We start from the raw sequence: 16,574 nt of genomic DNA on the forward strand, positions 1-16,574 counted from the left end.
CATACTCATTACTTTGCCTCTCTGGGCTTTTGTATCCTCCTCTGTAAGATGTGGCTGGTAATACTCATATTAACTTACAAGAAAGCTGTAAATAAAATGTATTAGAAATAGTAAAATAGGCAGATTCTGGAGACAAAGGTTGAATTGCAACATGATCCGGGTCTCAATGGCATCCTAGTGGTTGCCCTTTACAAGATGGTTTTCCACAATCATCCTTTGATGGCATCAAATTAAAGCATCTTCACCAATTCAGCACTTGATGAAATTGAGGCAAATCTTATCTTTAAAGAAATTTTTAAAAAGCTTGAAGAGGAAAGATAACAGTATATAAAGAATATTGGTGTTTTTGCTTTCAATATGAAAGATGACCTTTGCAGGAAAGCCACCTGGGTAATGAATGTGAAAAAATAGCAAAAGTTCCATAGCTAGTAATTCCTGTAAGAAGGCTGATTGCATTTTGATGGCTGATACTTTTCTGGATTTAGAGACTGGCAAAATGAATCCTCACTTGGCTTTCTTTCAAGGTAAATTCAAAATTACTGGTAATATGAAGTCACAGAACCTCCAGCTGCATCTTGGCAAATCTAAGCTAGTAACACCTTAGAGACAACTTTTGCAAACCATCAAGACTTTATAAATATAGAGAGATGTAGCATGGGCATGTATATCCACATACAGGTACCCACCTACATACATGTAAGTACATATCCTCATGAGCCAGCCAGAAATGGATTGGCAGCAGTGTAAGTCATTAGTGTCATTGGCCTTGTATTTCTTAAACTCTATATTAAAAGAGCTCATAAGTATTACTACTCTGGCCCTGCTGAATTACATAAAACTGTGTGTGTGCAGATTCAAGCATACTTTTTTTTTTTGGCCTGGGTTTTCTTTCACAACATGACAAACATGGAAATACATTTGTCATAACTGTATGTGTGTAATTTATATCAAATAATCTTCTCAAAGAGTGGAAGAAGGGCAAGAGGTAATTTGCAACTCAAAAATTTTTAAATGAATGTTTACATGTAATTGGGGGAAAATAAAATATTAAGAAAAGAAAAAAGAAAGTTAAAGGGGCAATTATAGTCTGGGTTAAATTGAGTTAAGGAAGCAGAAAAATCCAAGAACTCAGTAAAATAAAATAAAAACAAAAATATTGTTTTAAAATCTATATTTAAGGATTATTCTGCTGAGATTTCAATTTTTCTACCTGGAGCAAGAGAGTATGATCAGATCCCATTAAGACACAAAAATGGAAGAAGAACAAACTCATCATCAGGTAGCATTTCAAGTAAAGTTCCTACAAATACCCAGGAGCAGCAAGTTTGGGTTTTTATCAGAATATTACCCACAGTAATATGGGTATTTGCAAGATCCTGTTGATCTTGCCAGCTTCTTTTGAACTTTTGTGGCCCATTTTTTGAGGGTGTCTCTAAATTTGCACACTGAACTCTTTTAAAAATCTCCTTCCCACTCTCCACAACTGAAAAGAACTAAAAACATCCCATAATTAGCACAGCCAAGCAAGCAAACCCCACATCTCTCTTGTTCAAAAAATCTGTGTCATTCTGCATCTTTAAACCATCACCTATTCATCAGGGCTCACTCCATGGGAGAATCATTACATACTGTTGTTTTACAAAGAAAGATTATAATCCCCTAACAAGTACAACTGGTATGATTTTTAATTTAAAAATTTAAGACAAAGGGAAAATAAATAAATAGTGCTGTAAACATTTTTGGGGTGGGAGAAGGTGAGGTGAAGGTAGAAATTGGATAGGAATGCACATACTTTATAATCATGACCCAACAATTGGTTTAAAAAAACTAAAGATTTTTTAATGCCATCTCTAGAGAGAAAAAAAAATCTCAAAAAAATTCAAATCAACATTTTAAAAAATAAATTTTTCCAGTGAAGTCCTCATTGTTTATATTTTCATTGATGAATCAGTTGATCTTAGTTGGACTCTATTGAATAACATCGCCCTGATTGAGGATTCAAAATATATCAAGAATGTAATTGTAAGAATAAGAAAAATGGAGGTTATTCCAATGTAAAGAATCAAGAGTTTGTTGAATTTTTTTTTGGGTGCTGGTCCACTGTCAATGCTTCCCCCATAGCCTTTAAAATTACAATAGGGAGGATTCCATCCATACAGACAATGGCAATTCTGGTTATGATTGCACAGGCCTCTGCCATGACATTTTGTTGCATTACATTCATTCTTTTCTTCTGGAATATTAACACATTTTTTGTTCTTACACATTTTCTTTGGTCCACACCTTGTTCCATCTTTCACTTCACCAAAATCAGTACCTCTCCTCCCAAAGTGATAATCCATCCCCCAGCAGGTGGTACCATCGACATTTATCTGAAAGATACTGACAAAATCCTTCAGAACAGGGATTTCTGTTACATTTTCACACAGTAGTCTTCCACATAAAATATGATCTTCAGCACATTTCATGTATTTGTCCCCAAAAAATCCACAGTTACCAAAACGGTCTCCTTCCATATTTATTTCCTTGAAACATTTTAAGGAACCACTTTTTGCCTTTCGTCCAAACATACTTTTGCATTGTTGGTCAAGACCACGGCAATATTTTTCATAACAGAAGGCTCCATCTCCACATGGACTTCCATTTAGCACATATGTGTCAGCTGGGCACCATGGGGAAACTCCATTGCAATACTCTGGAAGGTCACAGTTGCTAATCTGAGCTCTACATAATTGTCCTGCTGCAACAACTTTACAATCCTTACAACAATGACCGAAGGCACAGTTAGCTCCAGGAGACAATCTGCAATTGGATTGGCAACAATGGTCTTGCTTACAATCCTTTTCTGATCCACAGTCACATTGTTCTCCTTTTTCCACCACCCTATTACCACAATGCCTTAAAAAGTAGACTTGCTGTTCTTCTGGGTGATCAGCCAAACAATGTCCATCACTGTTCAATTGTTTGTAAAAGTAATTATAACTACAATTACTGAAGGTTTCTACCTTAAATATGTTTGCATTCATGATACAGTTATTCCCTTTACAAGAACAGGTCTCCACATCATGATGCATACCCAGATTATGACCTAGTTCATGAGCAAAAAGGGCAGCAAATAAAATTAAGTTGTTATCAGTGAAAGAGAGAAGAGCTATGGCATGATTTTCACTACAAATGTTTCCTACATAGCCTAAACCTAGGTAGATCCCATATGAATTGAAGACAATTAAATGTGCTGTATCATACTGTAAGCGTCCTGGAAGAGTCTTCTGTTGCCACATCTGAAAATCCAAAGCAACTGTCCCCATTGGACCTATGATGTCAATTAGATTTCCCTGAGTCCATATTTCTAGGCCCACCAAAAATACATGAATTCTCAAAGGGTCATATAGGATGTCAGTCATATGAACTATGTTTAAAACTTGCTCCACTACTTTTGTTTTGTTTTGATTTAAGAAGATAAATCGTTCATGGTCTACTACTACAGCCAGCTCCACAAATCTAGTGGGTGACCAAGTGTCCTCCTTGGTTAGAGTTTTAGGTATTATGTCTGACAGTCCTTGAAAATTGTGATCACTTAGTTCCTCATCAGTTGTGGCACATTTCATTTTAAGTCCGCTGTCCTTCACTTCTTCCAAACGGTATATTAGGTGCTGAAAAGTTATTGTAGTGGAGAGAGGCTCAATTTCATAGGTGAGATTCTCCAATTTCAGCATCCCACGGAGGCCTCCAGAACAAGTGCTAAGGGCCACCATGGACTCCGGAATGCCTTCCACAACACCCTGGTAATGGCAATCATCCGGGATGAAGGGCAGATCCACTGTGAGAACTTCCTGATCGTTGTAGGTGAACACAGGGAGGTGTCGGGGAATCCAGAGCTTCCTAACTTTCAGATGCACCACTCGTTTCTGACCCTCGATATACAGAATATATGTCTGCTTCCCTGAGCCCTCAGAGACACCCGTTTGGGGAGGCACCTTCCAGGGAATCACCACTTCATAGGAAGCAAAGCGCCAACCTGGCCGGGGCTGGAGGCAGCCAGCCGGGGCCAGAAGCACCTCGAGACTGAGCACCTGCAGAAAGGCTCTCCCTGCCACCCCCATAAACATTCTCCAGCTGGAGCTAACAGCGAGACGGGAACCGTCCAGGCCTGGAGTTGCGGCTCAGAGAGAGAGCTGGTTCAGATCGGCACCTCCCAAGTTCGGAATGTTTAACTGAGCCCCTCAGCGGCCCCCCCCAGGCAGTCAGTCAGCGTCCAGCTTCTAGCAGCTGCGCTCGAGTCCCTCAGAATCCTAGGCGGTTACTGACCTAGCACGTGACTGGACTGAGCGGAAGAGTCAATCCCAACTCCCGTCCTCTCTCTGTAGGTTGCCCTCAGCCCCCAACACTCCCAAGAACCACAAGTTTAGAATCCTGGGCAGGAAAGAAAGGATAATGACCAAGAGAAGGGTAATTGGTATTTGGCAACGGACAATTCCTTTCCCAGCATATGATGATAGTGTATAGTAATTTTTAAACTTTTAATTTATAAAGAATATATAAAATATATATTTAGGAAACATTTATAATATTATATATATTTATAATAATATACAATTATATAATATAATCTATGAAGAATATATATACATATATATATATATATATATATATATATATTTAGGAAAATTTTATTTCTTGACTGTCTCCGGTGAGAGACAGACAAGAGAGAGGAGAGAGAAGAAAGGAGAGAGAGAGAGGAGAGAGGAGAGAGGAGAAAGAAAGAGGGAGAGAGAGACAGAGGAGAGACAAAGAGAGAGAGAGAAAAGAGAGAGGAGACAGAGAGAGTGAGTGAGAGACAGAAACAGAGACACACACAGAGAAACAGAGTGAGAGACAGAGAAGGAGAGAGGGAGGGAAGCTGGGAGAGATAGGGACAAACAGCGACAGAGAGAGAGACAGACAAAGACAGAGATAGATGAGAGAGGAAGAAAAGAAGAAGGTGGAGGAGAGGGAACTAAAGGAAAGGAAAGGAAAGGAAAGGAAAGGAAAGGAAAGGAAAGGAAAGGAAAGGAAAGGAAAGGAAAGGAAAGGTCTTCAAAGTACTTTATATATAGAATTTATATAGTGCTTTAATTTTGCCAAATGATTTATTGGCTATCTCATTTAATCCTCTCAGCAATTCTATGAAGTAGGTACTATTATTATTCCCACTTTCCAGATGAGGAAACTGAGGCCAAGAGACTTGCCTAGAATCAAAGAGCTATGCAGTGTCTGAGGCAGGATAACAATTTAATTCTTACTGACTTCAAGTCAAGCACACTATATATTGTGCCAAGTAATTGCCTAGAAAGAGGTAAACCTCAGTATTTCAAAATTAATCCTTGCCCTTATCTATTTGGGTACGCTTTTTCAATCACATATATGGACCTGTTCATTATGTTTCTATATATGGCAACCCATTCATTCCTCATTTTGTGAGATTCTGATCGTTTCCCTTAAATGCTCCCTTATGATTAATCTAGCTCTTTTACTTAACATTTAGTGGATTCCCTTATAATACTTTCACTATTTTTTTTTATAAATACTATTTATTATCCCTTACTCTTGATCATCACACCTCTTTTCCTGATCATAAATTTCCAGGATGTTTCCTTCACCTCACATACTATGAATGAATCCATTATAGTTTTGGTAAATTGTAATTTTGATTTTTCAAAAAAGTGTCACTTTTCTCAATTTTATGGTAATATAGCATCATTAGAATAATATTGATGTTTATTTCTTTAAAATGGGTTTTTAGAATCATAGAGCAGCTTTGAATCATTGAAAGAGATGCACACTTTCCCAAGTTCAATTCAATCTTCAGTATTCTTCCTCTTTAATTCTAAAGGTACTGACAGATGGGATTTAATAGGCTGTCAGTTAAATGGCATGAAATAGCCTGGACAGTGGCTTTCTTCATCCATTTGGTTTTTCCTGTGTGAATCCTAGGCTTGTCTCTTTTGAGTGACCATGGCTCTTAAGGGACTATATTTGTAGGTTTGAATCACAGAGGGCTATTGACAAAATATTTAAAAGGTGAAACATCTTGTCACTTAAAAACATAAAATGGTAACCTATTTCATCTTTTACCTCATTTCTGCATTGCTTAAATAATTCCTCAAAGTCCATGTCTTTTTGGCAAATGAGGCCAAGGTTTGGATTCATCTTCTTGTATGTCGTCATTTTCTCAGACTAAGTTATTGGCACATTGCTATTGTTGCAAGTCAATTCTGATTGAAGGACCAGGAAAACTTTACTTCTTAAACTCACTAAGTTGCTCCTAAGGTTGGATCATGTCAATGTCAGATCACTGTTCCATCATTTATGCTAATAGAAAGACAACTAGAAACCCAAAATCTAGACTCAGACTTACCTTGGCCAAACATATAACATGTGAGAAGAGTCAGTGGAGATGGGGGAGAAGGAGAATTTCTGCCCCATGTATTCTGGAGAGAGGAAAAAGAGAGCAAGAGTGAAAATTGCCTTTCTCCTTAAAGTGATGACTTAAAGTCTCTTAAAAGTCTCCTTAAAGTCTCTTCCTGGGTCAATGGCCCAATTTTTTTTTGACTCATTCCCCTTTCTCCTTCTGTCATCACAAAGACTAGGAGATTTCTGTGCCTTCCCAAAGTGCCAAATGTTTTAGCACCAAGTTCAACACACATGGCACACAAAATGTGACCTGGAGTGACCAGTTTAGTGCCACTAATGCTCCAATGGGGTATGCTCTAGAAAGAGAACAGTAATAGAAAGAGGGACCTAATTTTCCTCATTACACACACACACACACACACACACACACACACACACACACACACACACACACACAAAATGGAGATGCAAGAGTAGTGCAATATGCAGCCTAGTTTTAAAGAGAGATTTCAAAGGATTCAGAGAAAGAATAGAGAGCATTCCATAGATTAAGATTTGACAAGGAAATTCTAAAGAATGAAATTCTGAAGACACAAAGAGAAACAATTTCAGTTAGAGATAAGAAAAGTTGCGTAAGGAGACAAATTCCCAGAGAACTTTTTAACAAACTTTAAAAAAAAGACATTTAGAGAAAATGAAGGCAAAAGAGCTAAAGAAAAATGATTATCTCTCACAGTTATCTTTTTTTCTATTTATACAAGACCATCCAAGTTCAGGCTCTCATTACTTCTCACTTATACTATTATAAAACTTCATCACTCATCTCCCCTTTCTAAATTACATTCATACAGTTTTCAAAGTGATATATTGAAAGCATAGGTCTGATTCCATCACTTTCCTCTCAACAAACTCCAATGCCTTCTTATTATCTTTAAAATCAAATACAAAATCCTCTGTTTTGAAGTATTTTACAAACTAATCTACTTTTGCAAGTATCAAAAGGCAATCACAACTTCATGAAACTTATGTGAATGTTAGTGATGAAGAACTAGATTGGGAGAGTGGTTCAGAATGTGACAAACTCATAAAGGCGTTCTCATAGCCAAAAAGGAGTGCTTTATTTCATAGAAGGCATGCAGGCTAATCAAAAGGAGTCTATCAAGGCCTGGAAGTGAACAAACATTAAGTCAGAAACAGAGAGTGAGAGGGGAAACAAAGGTGAAATCCAGAGAAAGTCCTAGAGGAGAATGAATTAGCATGTATACTGCTGCTCCTACTCAGGAGGAGAGAAAGTCCCTCAACTTCAGGGTCCTTGAAACTAAGAAGTGCTCATTGTTTTGCTTCATGTGCAAGAAAGCAGTCCAGACTTCTGTATGACAAACTAGACATCCTTGAAAAATAGCTTAGTTGAAATATTAGGCACAACTCCCTTTCTTTCACACAAATTCTCCAAGATTAGACCACATAACTCCCATATAACTACATTCTTAAGGTGATATAGTCATCATTCCCAAGGCCACTTGGCCCAAAGGTTTCATGAATAGTATTGAGGTCTCTACCACTATTTTGGTTTTTACTACCTCATTCCCAAAGGCTGCACTACATCACTAGGCTTATTACAAGAGAAATGAACGTGCACATGCAACCCAAAGTGTTCATAGTCTATATAGAAGTTTGCATTTTTATAGCAGCAGATCAAAGAAAGGAGGAAATATCAGAAACCTTCACCTAAGGGGCATGGCATGAGAAAAAGAAAGATTCAGTAAAGATGGAAAAAAGACAAAACCCTTCCCAAAATGGAGGAACAAGGTGATGGCAAAAGTCACATTTTTTTCCCTTGGAAACTGCTAGACTATTAAAATAGGATGGTCTGTTTATCTACATGTTTCACAGCTGTACAAGCAGCTTCTCAAACTGGTGCAGACTGATTGGTACCTGTCTTGACTCCCAAGGACACATAAGGAGTCCATTTGGGGATGCAAACAAACAACATTTATGCCAGTAGGGACAGACACATTCGGGGTCTGCCTCATGCTCTTGGTTTAATATAGCTGGAAAATATACCAACTCAAAAGACAAGTTTAAGAGAACTCTTAACAGCCCTTCACACAGGTTTGTTATGTGTTATTCCATTTCATGCGCTTTTTAAGTTTAGCCAAACTGTCCGCCTTGTTCTTCTTTTCATACAGCATTTTCTCTCTGCTTCTGTACAGAGTATCCTTACTGACTGGAATGCACTCTTACCTTACCTGCATCTCTTATAATCTCTAGCTATCTTCGATGTTAACTGAAGTCCTACATTTTAAATAGTCTAGCGATCTTACCAATTTTGAGACTCACATGCAATTACCTTCTATTTAATTTGTACATCTATGTTTACATGTTGTCTCCTTGATAAAATTCAAGTTTCTTGAACACAGAAGCCTCATTTTTGTCTTTCTGTTTCCATCACTAGTAAATAATAAGATCTTAGTGTTTGCTGGTTGATTGATTAAGGAATACAAGTGAAGACTGGTCTACTTCTAGGCCTTAGATAACTTGAGTGACTCTATGTTTGATGATTGATTGATTTATCTATGTACTAAGAAGTTCCTAAACAATAACTTGTTTAATTAATTTTAATTAAAATCAGTAAGGATTGCCAGGTCCTCTTAATCATAATTAATTTAGCAAACATCAACAATACATTTATGAAAGGTTGGTAAACTTTCCTAATCATGTTGCCCTTGGGATTAATACTGGCACATAGTCTAAGCTGTATTCTGACTAATTCCTCCTAAGATCTCCCTCCTGCAGTTCCTCTGAATATGCCCAACAAAAACAATCAGATATAAAAAGAGAAATGCTGAGTTCTGCCATCTTCTCTGGATTAATGAGTTTTGAATAAGAAAACAAAAACCATAGGGATGCAGATTCTGTTTTACTCATGGTTACCCATTAAAGACAATGGATGTAAAAGAAAAAAAAATTAACTTAGGAAATGATTAGCTGGTTAAGAAAGTGATAGATGAGAATAAGATTTGGACTTCTGAATCATGTTTATATATATATATATATATATATATATATATATATATATATATATATATATATGAAGATGGGGATCACTGAATGAGTTGATCAATTGCCTTATCCAATACCTTAATTAGGTGAGAATACCTTTTTATTGAGTCAATCAAAGGTTTTAGATTAAGTGTGGGAAAAGTTCTGGATCAATAAGAGTGATGTTGCTTAGGAAATATATTCAAATTAGCTGAGGAAATTCATTCATTCCCTATGGGTTGTTTGTAAAATATCACATAATTTTGTGCCAAAGAGATTTGAGTGTCTTAGCACAGATGTGGAAAGTCTTAATTACTGAATACCTAGGGAACTCACCTATTAAGAACTGATAAGTAGAGTCATAAAATAATATTTTAATATTAAAATTTTTCAATAGTCAACATTAATTCAAAATTTAAAATTGGAGAGGAATTGAATGTGTATGGTTGAATCATGCAAGTAAAAATGTTATTACTATTTAGATTAGTCTATGGATTTAATGCAATATTCATTAATATGATCTTGAGATATTTCATAAAATTAGATAAAATAATTTAAAAGTTTATATAAAAAAATATTTTTGCCAGATACTCTGCTAGGTGGTTTTTACATATATTATCCCATTTAATCCTTTCAACAATCCTATGAAGTAGATGCTATTATGTACCCTATTCATCATGCCACCAGTTGCTTCCTAATTATAGAGAGTACCCACAGGGATGAAATCATCAATGCATTAAATTTCTAAAGCATATGGTGAGGGATGGAAATCTCATCCCATTATTCATTGTACTATTATCCAATGTCCTCTAAACTAATCATTTTAATCAAATAATGAATTTTCCCTCAAATATTTTATGGATTTTATACTTCTCATTCTATTGTTTTCATTTGGCTCCAGTTCAATTATCTAATCTGTTTCACGCATCTTTATTTCTGTTGGGTTTTTTTTTTTTTGCCAACAAATATTTCTAATAACTGCTTTATAGTAGAATTTTGGATCAAGTGGTACAGACTTCCTTTTTTCTTTTTATAAATGCCGTTGCCTTAAAAATGTTTTTCTATATAAACTTTTCAATTAAATTATCTAATCTATGACATTACCAGACTATGTGTTTTTATAATTCTATAAAGGTACAGTGAGATAACATATGCACTATGCTTTGCAAGCCTCAAAGCACTATATAAGTGCTAGCTATCATTACTTCCAATACTATTATTATTGTCACTAGTGCTGCTGTAGTACTACTACTGTAGTAGTACTACTAATACCACCACTATTACTACTAATACAATCACCACCACTATTACCACTAGTACTGCCACCTGTACTAGCATGCACTTCCCTAAATTCCATTTAATCTAATTTCTTTCTCTTATTCAATTCTCAGATCAGTTCATTTCCATTTATATCACACAGCCAAAAGATATATGCAAATCCTAAACCTAGTCTGGCTGAAATCCAACTATATCTTTTCACCCTAATGATCTCCCAAAGAGCCACAGATGCTCACTAACTAGGGGCCAGGCTATCCTGATTATTAAGATATCTAGCTGGTCCCAGACCCAACTATATTTCTTTGGGTTGATTTTTCTGTCCTGCTGCTAGACCTCTTCCCCAGGGCCATGATGTTGAGATCGATGGGAGTACACTATTCTAGCTGACCCCCTTTATGATTTTTCATCCCAGATCTCTTCCTCTATTCCTTCTTTCTTTTGCCTGTCACAAAATGAAACCAACAACCTTGATGTGGTGAGGTGAGAGAGAGTGAGGAATGTGGTGAGGTGAGAGAGAGTGAGGAATTCATGATAAGACCTTGGTGATTAACCTAAGACATTGGGAGGATAGTGGTACCTTTGAGAATAAATAAAAGGGAAGTTTGGCAATGCAGGCAAGATTAGAAAGGAAGCAATAAATTAGGAAACCATTTTTACATTGAAGGGTTGTGATGCTTCATTTCTAAAATATATAGAGAATTGACTTAAATTTATAAGAATTCAAGCCATTCTCCAATTAATAAATGGTCAAATGACATCAACAGACAATTTTCAGATGAAGAAATTGAAAACATTTCTAGTCATATGAAAAGTGCTCCAAATCACTATTGATCAGAGAAATTCAAATTAATACAACTCTGAGATACCACTACATGCTTGTCAGATTGGCTAAGATGACAGGAAAAGATAATGAATGTTAGAGGGCATGTGGGAAAACTAGGACACTAATACATTGTTGGTAGAACTGTGAACAGATCCAACCATTCTGGAGAGCAATTTGAAACTATGCTCAAAAAATTATCAAACTGTGCATACTGTTTGATGTAGCAGTTTGATCTTATTAGTGGGTTAGGCTTATATCTCAAAGAGATCTTAAAGGAAGGAAAGGTCCCACATGTATAAAAATGTTTGTGGCAGCCCTCTTTGTAGTGGCAAGAAATTGGAAACTGAGTGAATGTTTATCAGTTGGAGAATGGCTGGATAAGTTATGGTTTATGAATGTTATGGAATATGGAATATGAATGCATGGAATACAGAATATTATTCTGTAAGAAATGATCAGCAGGATGATTTCAGAGAAGTTTGAAGAGATTTACATGAACTGATGGTAAGTGAAATGAGCAAAAATAGGAGACTATATGATGGCAACAAGACTATATGATGATCAGTTTTGATGGACATGGCTCTCTTTAACAATGAGATTACTCAGATCAGTTCCAAGATGTAAGAAAAGCCATCTACGCCTAGAGAGAAGACCATGGGAACTGAATATGGTTCACAACATAGGCATTTTCACTCTTTTTGTTGTTGTTTGCTTGCATTTTATTTTCTTTCTCATTTTTTTCCTGTTTATCAGCAAGATAATTGTATAAATATGTATACATATATTGAATTTGTCATATATTTCTACCATGTTTAACATATATTGGATTACTTGCCATCTAGGGAAGGGGAGAAAGAAGGAGAAATTGGAACACAAGGTTTTGCAAGGGTTAATGATGAAAAAAATTATCCATGCATATGTTTTGAAAATAAAAAGCTTTAATGGAAAAAGTTTTAAAAGGGAAGTTTGGGAGAAGGGGCAAGAGTTTCATGGAACAGGTACTGAGTTCTTCTGATAACTTTAAAGGAAAGCATGACTCAGTACTGTAAGACATACATTTGAGAAATCAGAGCAATACCCATGTTAGGCAATGAGTAGTCGTCCTTGAAAAGAATGACTCTACCATCTGTCTCCCTCTTTCTTTGAGTCAATGTGCAGGGGCTACTCTTCTGTAACCTCCATGTATCTTTCTAATTGGAGAGACAATACTCTAACTACTATGCCACCTAGCTGGCCCTTAGGGTATGGACCCAGAGCTAAGGTGTTTAGAAATAGGATTGATGATAAAATATGGACCAGAATTACAATGGAGTTGCTGACAGTGAGTGGATAGAATATTGGAATTGACATATATTGATGTAAGTTTTAGCTTAGGCCAGTTTGAGCCTAGACCTTGGTCCCCTTATTTTTGCTTCTTTTTGGTGTTAATTTTCTAAGGATAGATGGAGGTTTCCAGATTTGGAGGAATTCTTAGTAGTTCAAGAAGTCTCTCTTTCATAGATAGCTGACAGAAAGATAAGTTTTTGCAACAGAGAGGATAAGTACAGGCAGGAGGGGTGTAATGACATGTATGGAATGACAAAATGAGTAAATTTAAGGAAAAAGAGAGCCTCCTCCAGGTTTGCCTATCAATTTCAAAGTGTTCTTGTAATATGTATACATTGATGTTTTTTTCACAAACCAAATCTTTTTACCTTAACAACCAACATAATTTCAGAGACTTCTTTTTCTGCTAATTTATTTCCTTAGTAGTTTGGTAGATTTGAGACTTCATCAGTGTCAAAATTCTGTTCAGTCATATATGTGGCTATCGCAGCCTGCCTACTTGCCCTCTTCCTGCCAGTGTCCATCCTGTCTCATACAGAAACTTTTCCTCCTTCCAGTCATCTCTAAATGAAGGATCTAGTATATCCAGAAGACACAGACATGAAGGAAATAGATTTAACAATATTGAACTGATGTGAAATGTAAAATACCAATTAGCTATACCACCAACTTCTTCATGTCTTGATATTTGAAATGTCACCATCCTAAGTGAGTATAATAGTTAAAAAATATGGTATCCTACTTTGAGCATTTGTCAAAATTTGCTTAAGAGTTCTTTTGTGCAATACAGATTTTTGGGTGTAGAGGAAAAATCTAATTTAGAATTAGAAGAATATGTATAAAGTGCTTTGGGCAAAAACAATGATAGCATAATCCAAATGAAAGCATTACGTTTAAGATAATCTGCCCTCTTCTTCCCCAGAGAAATTTAATTACAGAGACAATAGTGCATATAAAACAAGATACTAGAAAATATTAGAACATAGATCAATAGATCAATCATAGAACTAGATCAATCTAGATTGGTTGCTAGGTGGAGATAGTGTGTCCAAATTCTTCCTGGATTAACATCTGTATTATTTTCCTTTTATACAATCTGAAGAGAGAAAGGAGGCTGGCTGGTCAGTTTGAAACTCCCCAAAAGTTAGCCACGCTGAACAAGTGGTCCACTAGATGGCAGCATTGGTTCTCTGGAGACCATAGCCATAGACAATCCAAATTCATAATTGAGGCTGAGGGTATTAAGAGGGAGAAAAAGTGATTTTCTGGGTGTACCCATGCTGAGGGAAGTTGTATGGCATAGCAGGATCCTGCTTGGGGAAACTTAAGAAAAAAAGAACCTCCTCCATTTTTGCTCCTAATTTTCAAAAAGTTTCTAAAATATGTATGCATTGATTTTTTTTTTCATAAATTAAATCTTTTTTTTTTACTTCAGCAACCAACATAATTTCAGAGACTTCTTTGCTTCTAATTTAAATCATTGGTTGTCTGGTAGAGTTGAGATTTCATTAATGCCAATATTCCATCCACTCACAGTTGGCAACTCCAGTACAATTCTGATCCGTATTTTTTCATCACTCCTCCTTCCGAGCATTCTATCTCTGAGTTCCTACCCTAAAGGGCCAGCTAGGGACGCAGTATTGAAAATACTGGGTTTGCAATCAAGAAGGCACATGAATCTTTCTGACTCTCCCTCAGGGTGCCTTGTTGCTCCAGTTAGGCTGATTTACCTGCTGTGTAAGTGGCAACTAGTTGACAGCTGATAGAAATGATGGTACCCTTCTTCCTGGATGTGATTGTAGAGTTAAATTGGAAACAAGGCCATCTTATTCCACAGACTCTAGGATTTACCTCCCTGCCCTTGGCAGTTAGTCATTGATGTTATCAGAGGCAAAGGTTATCTGTAGGAATTGCTTCCCTTGATTATAGTTGTAGAGGCTAGGCGAGAAGTAGGGCCAATGGTCTGCATGGGAGTGGAGAGGAAATGTTATTCCCATGGTTCTTGGGTTAGGATGTCGTGCTGTCTCCATAATCTCTTAAGGGGAAATGGTTGTCAAAGTGATAATGGTGGTTTGATTCTCTTGATGCAAGGAGCCAGAGAGAGAAGAGGAAACAAGTTTTAGGGATGGGGTTGAAGAAAACAATTAATGGGTATTTTAAATACTTAAATACTTAAAATATTTTAGATGCCTTAAATATTTTAAATCACTGCTTTCTTAGAAGTGGAATACAATCATAAAAGCAGCTGACATTATAAAAAGTATTTAATGATTTACAGTATTATCTTTCATTTAAAAATATTTATTTTTAGCAATTTTTTGTTTTTAAAATTTGAATTCCTTCCCAGCCCTTCCCTCACTCAATGAACAGCAACCAGCAATACTATATCAATTATACATGTAAAATCATGCAAAAATTTATCTATTAGTTATATGTTTTAAAAAGCAAGAAAAATAAAGTGAGAAAATTATACTTCATTTTGTATTCAGAATTCATCAGTTCTTCCTTTGAAGGTAGATAGCATTTCTTTATGATGAGTCCTTTGGAATTATCTTGGATCATTGTATTGATCAGAATAATCAAATCTTTCATCATTGATCATCATTTCAATGTTGCTATCGAAGTGAACAATGATCTCCCAGTTCTCACTTTACTTTTCATCAGTTCATAAAAGTCTTGACATATTTTTCTGAAATCACCTCTTTTTAACATTGTTTAGAGTATAATAGTACTCCATCACAACCATATGCCACAACTTGTTTAGATATTCCCCAATTGATCATCCTCTTGATTTTCAATCTTTTTTATTCTTTTTGACACCACAAAAAGAACTGCTATAAATATTTTTGTACAGATGGATACCTTAGTATTTCCTTTGACTTCTTTAGAAATAGATTTAGTAGTGGGTCCTCAAAGGATCAAATAATATGCACAGTTTTATAGCCCTTTGGCCCTAGCTCCAAATTGTTCTCCAGAATGGCTGAAAAAAATCACTTCTCCACCAATTGATCATCTATATCTATTTCTACCCATACTTTCCAACATTTGTGATTTCTGATAGGTATGAGGTAGTACCTTAGAGTTGTTTTAATTTGTCTATGTGTAATCAATATTGATTTAGAATATTTTTTCATGACTATAAATAGTTTTGATTTCTTCTTTGGGATCTCTTTTGGGAGGCAATCAGTAAATAATTTCCATTTTTATAATATCCTCTAACATCAACCCCCTGCCTGTTTATAGCCTTTGGCCATTTGAGAAATGGCTCTTATTTTTTATAAAATTTACTCAGTTTTACACTCAGTATATATTTGAGAAATGAAGACTTTATCAGAGAAACTTGTTCTCAGTTTAAAAAAAAAATATTTCATTGTCTGACTCCTTTTAGCAAAATGTAGTTTCTCTGATTATCCCTTTTAATCAGGTCTATTTTTGCTTTTGCTTTGTTTGAGATCATAATTGCTACCCCTGCCTTTTTAGTTCATCTGAAGCATATTCAATTCTGCTCCAACCTTTTATTTTAATTCTATATGTGCCTTTCTGTTTCAGATGTGTCTCTTGTAAACAACAATGTTGAATTCTGTTTTCTAATCTATCCTGCTATCCATTTCCATTTTATGAGGTCATTCTATTCACATTCATAGTTATGATTGCTAATTGTGTTTCCTTCAATCCCATTTTATTCTTTCTCCTTCCCTCTCTCTTTTTCCTA

The 16,574-nt window shown here is 35.9% G+C and overlaps 1 protein-coding gene and 1 long non-coding RNA gene across 2 annotated transcripts in view; both read right to left on the bottom strand.

Moving 5' to 3' along the window:
• LOC141556277 (uncharacterized) overlaps positions 1–16,574 on the bottom strand; it is a 133,948-nt gene that overhangs the window by 99,770 nt on the left and 17,604 nt on the right. Inside the window, exons 2-3 of the long non-coding RNA XR_012486480.1 lie at positions 6,398–6,470; positions 6,115–6,304 (exon numbers count right to left, since the gene is read on the bottom strand). This is a non-coding gene — a long non-coding RNA (uncharacterized LOC141556277). The remainder of the gene's footprint in view (positions 1–6,114; positions 6,305–6,397; positions 6,471–16,574) is intronic.
• On the bottom strand, positions 990–4,281 carry LOC141556274 (disintegrin and metalloproteinase domain-containing protein 21-like). The gene has a single exon (XM_074290144.1). The coding sequence runs from the start codon at positions 4,107–4,109 to the stop codon at positions 1,929–1,931; it is 2,181 nt and encodes a 726-aa protein (XP_074146245.1). The 5' UTR covers positions 4,110–4,281; the 3' UTR covers positions 990–1,928.

This window comes from Sminthopsis crassicaudata, chromosome 2, assembly GCF_048593235.1.
Source record: "Sminthopsis crassicaudata isolate SCR6 chromosome 2, ASM4859323v1, whole genome shotgun sequence".
Taxonomy (NCBI): Eukaryota; Metazoa; Chordata; class Mammalia; order Dasyuromorphia; family Dasyuridae; genus Sminthopsis; species Sminthopsis crassicaudata.

What these genes read in the sequence shown, in the direction of transcription:
- LOC141556274 (XM_074290144.1), bottom strand. Translation starts at nt 4,109, where the DNA reads ATGTTTATGGGGGTGGCAGGGAGAGCCTTTCTGCAGGTGCTCAGTCTC.